Raw genomic sequence first — 6,874 nt, forward strand, 5'->3', positions numbered from 1 at the left:
CAAGTGTTCCAGACTCTTTCGCAAATACGGTCTTTCCGTCGCCTAGCAGGATTGGTCGTGGGGTAATGTTCTTCTTTCTTGTCAACCATTCCGCCTTGTGTACCATGTGATCTGATGCTCCAGAATCTATCACAAATTCTACACCTGTGCCCTTGAAGGTGCCTGCCATCATCATGACGGCATGATTTGCAAAGCTTGTGTGCTTCTTATCTGAATACCTGGACGTAGATTTATGGGAGCTGGAACAATTTCGGGCAAGATGGCCAACCTTGTTACGTGTGAAACAGCGACGCCTTTCCGTTTTTGGCTTACGAGTTTGCGCAAACCTGCGACCATTTGAAGCTGTTAGTGCTACAGCACTTTCAGTAGTTAGCTTCAAAAATCCCTTTGGACTAGTGGAAGCCCATTGCTTCTCCTCGGACTCCTGCAGCAATTTCGCAGTGACAGTTTCCCATGATGGACTGTCAGCCCCTGATTGCAGGCTATAGATGGCGTGCCCGTAAGAAGACTTATTCTTATCCCCAAACGATGCGAGAAGCATAGCCACCTGTAGGTCCTCGGCTACTGCACTCTCCATTCCTTCAAGGCGATTAAAGACCTCTTCAAAACCGTCAAGGTAATCGCCCATAGGCTGGTTGCTGTAGGTCATTCGTGCAAGTTTCATCTGGAGCTGTACTTTAGTAGTGACGTTAGATATCGCATAGCGGTCGTGGAGACGACGCCACATCATGCAGGGATTCCCTTTCTGCGCTATGCACATGCGCAAGGGCTTGTCACCTAAGCCCTGAATGATCATTGCCCTAGCCGTGGCAACAGCCTCGGCAGCACTTTCTTCTAGAGCCACCGCACCATTCCCTATCACGTCTGTCGTAACAACAGACCAAACTTTCTTGGCTTCTAGCGCGGCCTGAGTCCTAGTAGTCCACAACAGGAAATCTTCCCCTGATTTCCCATAGAACTTGTAAATGCGCTTGCTGTCTTCCATTGTGAGATATTTGAACCAAAAACGTGGCTCTACCCAGATCAAGTCACAAATAAAGAAGCGACGCGAAACAATGCGGAGCGGCGAGCCGTTACCTGTTAGAGAAACGACGCACAAAGGTGTGCAGCGAAGTGCCGTTCCCTGTTAAAGAAACGACGCACGAACAGTGGTTTCAGCGATTCTTCTGGGCACCAAAACGAATTGAAAGAATTGCCAGACGAGATGAAAGTCCCCTTTGTGCTAGTCGATAAATGATTTTTGTACCGATGGCTCTGTTCACTCAGAGTTTATTTCGGTACAGTACTTATAGACATGAGCAGCAGGGCAAAACCCACCTAAAACCTGCTAACTGCGAAAACATGTGGCACTATCAGTGGGGCCACCAACAACGGTAAAGTAGATGGCTATACTAGCCAATAAGAAAGAGAACTAGCTCCACTACAACCATAAAACTGGACTATTGTACACGTAATTGCAGCAGCGCGTAGTCGTACAAATCAGGAGTGCGTGAGATAAGTAATCTCACGTAACACAGTGAATTAGATACAAATTCACGAACATTAAGTCATGGTACGTGAAAAGTGACGTTACAAGCCGGGAGGTGACCATACTGATGTGAGGTCAACCATATCAACAATGCTGATGTTTATTCTTTCTCACCCTTTTTCTTCTGGAGCTCTAAGCTATACTTCGAGCTACCTTATACAAGTATGGGGTACCCAAAACTGAACAGTCACCCCAAAAGTTGAAGAAGCGAAAAATCTGCCTTTTTAATTCCAAAATCAAGATTGAGCACCAGAAATGGACATATCTCCTGACTTCAGGTCCAACAAATGGCATAAACGCGTTTTGAAAAATCAAATCAAATCTGACCACGAGCTTTGCCGCCCAAAGGTCGATTGGATACCATACTTTCAAGTTCATCTCAGCACTGAAGCAATGAAGTCGTTCGTGGCAGATAGAATTTGAGATATAACTTTTTTTGACTTTTTTTTGATACTTACTTCGCGTTGACCAATAAAACTGTTGTTCAAGTTTCGAGTGACATTGGGGTCGGGATCGACGACGCTAGCGCTCCCACGTGTTCGGGAATTCTACGTCTACTACTATCCACCATTAAAAAAAGCCACCCCGACCTGGACGGTCAAGGCCATCAGCTTTCTAATGGAAAAAAACCCGACTGAATCGGACAATTTTAAATTTACTTATGGCCTGCCATCTCAGTTCTGTTCAACTTTAGTGGACCGGTACTTGTACGTAAATCAAGGGTACGTTACTCATGGGCTAGAAAGAAGAGTAGATAATTCCCCTTTTTGGATTACAGTACCCTATGATGCGAATAGACAGTCCCTTAAATCAAAGTACATGCAGAGAAGAGAATTCCCATAATCTCACTAGGCATACCAGCAAATCAGGCACGTCATAGGTCAACCACATCTTAGTGATTTCTACTTCAGGTATCCTTGGTCAGCGACATTGACAACGGTTACATCTGAGATTTTTTCTGGATGGCCGGGCGCAGAGGCACGCTACCATCTCAACTCGGGAGCCCTTCTTCGGTTGAACTTGGGGAGAAGCACGATAGCCGTCCAGCTTCACCTCGCCCAACAAAGTTGTACGGTACCTTCAAGGTAGACGACTTCTTCGTGGAAAAAAAAACACCAAGGAAACAAAAGTCGATTTCCAGCCTGACACAATGCTGCATCCAAGCAAGGTCTGAGGACAACTGCCCAGCTGGTATTCATGATGCATTATGTTGAACAAAGTGGTCAGCTGGACGTCATGTCGCATGTGACCCAGAAAAAAAATCACAGAGACAGGGTCTTATTCTTCCATTCTGTTTCTAAAGTCCGGCCAACAACAGGGGACGGGAAAAAATTCTGCAGCTCCACGTGGAAAATCTCATGGCCACGCTACCCAGAATGTGCGCTGCACTCCTCACGCCTGCTGTCGTTCAACTTTCTGTCACCATCCAGCGCCATCTCGCTTGTGATCTTCTTGACTCTCTCCACATCTTTAAACCCCAACCATCGCCTTATCGCCTTGATGGGAGGGCCACCAGTGCACGCGGTCCCCATCATGGGGTCTAACACACTGGGTGCGCCAACACCGTCTGCAAATGAGCAGTTGTAAAACCTGTGGTGCATGGCGTGAACCTTCGTATCCAGAGCTGCGATGCCCTCGAAAAAGTTGTATCCTGAATGTTCGTAGAGCCCGCCAAATGCGCCAACCGGGAGAATTGCGATGCATGTAGCCGTGTTGCAGAGATTGTACTTTGACAGAACAGACAACGGCACGAGATACGGCACCACTATTTCCAGAAGGAAATCAGGACCGGACATGTACATGGCTGAGAGAGCCGAATGTGTCACAGAGGAGTGATGGAGTGCATGGTTGAGCGAGCGGAAGCCCCATGACGAGTGTAAGATGAAGCGGTGGGACAAGTAGAATGGAACTTCGTGAAGGAGGGGGGCGAGCGCAACGAAGGCAAGGACAGAAGGGAGAGTACTGGGCGATGGTGAGTAGATGGTTGTGTAGGTGATGCCGAGATGAGTTGCGAGGAGCATGCTTGGGAGAAGGATGAAGAATTGGTTCAAGAGTACACGCGCCATCATTTGGTGGTAAGAAGGGGATTTGGGGAGGGAGTGATACTTTTTGTAAGGCCGTAGCGTGGGAAATCGCGTGTCGAGAAGGTGGAAGACGAATGAGGAGAGGTGGTACGATGTCATGAAGATAAGGAACGACGCTAGGTTTGGATTTTGATGCGCGAAGTGCGCAAAGGCATGGGCGAGAGACATGGTTGAGGTGTTGCAGTTGCAACGGCAAAGCGGAATTGAGGGCGGTGAGGTGAAGAAGAACTTTCAAACGAATTGGGAAAGGACGAGTAGCCTTTATCATGTTTTCGGTGGGCATCATGATGGTAGTTGCGTGCATTCACACGAGTGAACGAGGGGAGAGCCAATGGGGTTGGAAACAATGGAAGATTGGGTGCGGTCGAGGAGACCGCGGCGTCGCAAGACATGATAGAGGGTACCAGCGCTACGTAACTTGCGACATGCAAAAGATGTGTCTAGATTGGCGATGTCGTGTGGATGTTTCTAGGGCGGAGGCGCTCGCTACAGCCAACGAAATATGACGTATGGCACTGGCTTCAGAAGCTTTTGATTGTTTGTCGCTGAGTTGTCCACCAAAGCTTCCCTGCAGCACTTTCGGAGGTTCGAATGCAGTACTGTAGCGATGGGTTTCGGGATGAGATACGCATGGCAGGCAACTCTTGCAACACATTTGATACCCACCACAGCCTCTGATCTTCCCCAGCCAATTCCACTCACGAAGAAGCGCCTGCGATAAAAACAGTTTGGATGGATACATTCACTATGCTGGTGTACCTTCAAGGCCTCCCCTCCTCGTCTATCCAGCGCATGCCGTTCTACCTCTTTCTCGTGCACCCGCTCAGTCTCGGAGAAACAACGCATGACTTGTTGTCTGCTTGCTACTGTGGAAGTTGGCATCACTATATACTGAAATCCTCTCACATACAGATATATCATGTTCGTCTTCTCTATGCCTGCATACTCGCCTTTCAAGTTAAGGTTCTGCGATAAAGATTGTTTCTGAGCTGGCGAGACGGACGTTGGGATTGTGCTGAGCGTCTCGTCAGCCGTAAATTTTTGAAACCGGATCCACGTCATTAGCCGAAATCCTTCCAGAAATAAAAATAGACTCTCCTTGCTGTCCATATTTATTCATAGTAGCACACGTCCTTGATTCTGTCATGGGGAACAAACCTTCTTTCGCTGGCGCTTTCCGCCCACTCTCGGTCCCCTGTACGAGCGATGTCACTCGCACAGGGCACTGTCGACAGTCTCCCCTATTCTGTGGTAGTATTGAAGCTATTCACGACACCAGCCGTCGTCAGTAGACCACAAATACGGCCCTCTGCAAGCATCAAGTATCGTGAGGTATATCTGTTGGCCACCTCGTGAACGTAAACGTTGATTTCGACGATAACAGGCAGCATGCATTGTCGGAAATCGTCAGGTTGTTGTAACGCTGGCGTGTCTTCAAAGGAGGCGGAACTGGCTGTTGTATTGAGGGGTGTTTTGCAAGCATCATATCATAAGTAGTCTTAAAAGGGTGAAGAACCTAGCAAAATTACATGGGCAGTGGGGAATGTCACTTTCTGCCGACGGATACCACGGCTATCCTGAAAATCAATTCGTTAATGCGAAGCACGAGACGAACTCAAAAAAGTAGAACCACATGTGTCGACTGTTATAGGATTCTTGGCAATGACAGTTAACGCGGAGGTGGACGTATAGCCATCACAATGTACCGACTCTTTTTTCTCCTATCAATATCCTCTTGAGAAATTGTCAGATAATAGGGTGTAGGGGTGAGTGCTTACTTGACCATTGAACGATCCGAAATTACAAGTTACTTTGCGTACTGCATCGGCACCATTCGCATCTGGACATCTTGCATTTCAGAAGGGCGTCTATCTCTGAGGAATAAAAGAATATATGGGAAATCAGAAAAGAGCGCCTTTAGAAAAGAAGCATATGACATGTTATGTACGAACATAACCTTTAAGTGGAGTTGGAAAAGGATAACCAGGTACATCTAGACTACTCATTCGTCCTGGTCGTGAAGTCAGCAGGACTTGTTTTCTTCTTGTTATGAGTGCTACGGACATGCTTTCGAATGCTATCACGGTTTCTATACGTTTTCGTGCAATAGTTGCACTTAAAGGTACATCCTTTGTCATGTACTTTTGTACGATGAGACATCAGTTTCTTTTTCTCCTTGAAAATATCACCGCATTTAGTGCAGGGAAACTTCGCTGTTTTCTCATGAAACTGTCGAACATGGGTCATAAGATCGTCTGGTCGCATGAAAGTATTGCCACACGTTGGACATCTGTATACTTGGCCTGGTTTATGGTCCCTATCCTCGTGGTTTTGGAGACCTTCGAGGGTTTGAAATTTCAAGCTGCATGCTGAACAGGGTAACTTCGCCCTTTGTTCATGAATGTCTCGAACATGCCGAGTTAGTGAGCGTTCTTCTGTGTATGACTTATCACACATACTGCATTCATGTCTCTTAATAACTTGCGTCTCGGCGTGAGCGCCAGGTGGAGTACCACGCATTCGACCGATTCGTCCGCTGGAATTTGAGAGACTAGGCGCAGCCTGAACTGAGCTCAATCCGCCGTGAATGGGATTTGTCAATGCCACTACACTTTCGCTCTGCCCAAACTGTTCGCAGTAAAGCTGTGTCATGCAGTGTACCTGTAGCTCATTCAGGGTTCTAAAGAGCTTCCCGCACCTCCAGCAGTCATGACTAGAAGGTCCTGCTCCTCCGCCTTCATGGCTGTAGCTATATCCAGACATGTTGTGAGAATGTGTTGGTTTTTGTTAGAAGCGATAGGATAGTTCTCTTTCACACGGTAAGGCTCTAGTCTTTGATCAGGGATCGTGAAAGGCTCAGCCATTTATACTAGCAGGTTTGCACATCTAAAACCCTAATCGATAATCTATCATTGTGAATACCCTTTAAAATTGGTCGATCTGGGGCAATTGAGCCCCAGAACTGAAATAAAAAATAAAAAATACGAATAAACTATCTCACAGTATTCATAGAGAAGGAACAATATGCATTGACTGCCGTTCCAATTGAGGAAATTTTAGTCTTCGTTTGTTTTTCAGTTTGACACGCCATGACTTTCTTTCCTATTTCTTTGTCCCCAACCATTTAAACACGTTTTCGGTTGCGCCTGCGGTCGATTGTTTCGTCGCCCAGATAATTGGAGCAATAGTTCCGTCCTGCTCTAGAACACCTGATTGTTCTAAATTGAGAGAGGAAATTTTCGAACGACTCCCTTCGGAAAGT

General features: G+C 46.9%; 2 protein-coding genes across 2 annotated transcripts; one reads left to right on the forward strand and one right to left on the reverse strand.

Annotated features, from left to right (window-relative positions):
* Positions 1-2,146: 2,146 nt before the first annotated feature.
* CHC_T00001133001 (hypothetical protein) lies at positions 2,147-2,371 on the forward strand. Its single transcript, XM_005718383.1, has one exon. The coding sequence runs from the start codon at positions 2,147-2,149 to the stop codon at positions 2,369-2,371; it is 225 nt and encodes a 74-aa protein (XP_005718440.1).
* Positions 2,372-2,895: 524 nt separating this feature from the next.
* Positions 2,896-3,780, reverse strand: CHC_T00001134001 (hypothetical protein). The gene has a single exon (XM_005718384.1). The coding sequence runs from the start codon at positions 3,778-3,780 to the stop codon at positions 2,896-2,898; it is 885 nt and encodes a 294-aa protein (XP_005718441.1).
* Between the last annotated feature and the right edge of the window lie 3,094 nt (positions 3,781-6,874).

This window comes from Chondrus crispus, genomic scaffold, assembly GCF_000350225.1.
Source record: "Chondrus crispus Stackhouse genomic scaffold, scaffold_399, whole genome shotgun sequence".
Taxonomy (NCBI): Eukaryota; Rhodophyta; class Florideophyceae; order Gigartinales; family Gigartinaceae; genus Chondrus; species Chondrus crispus.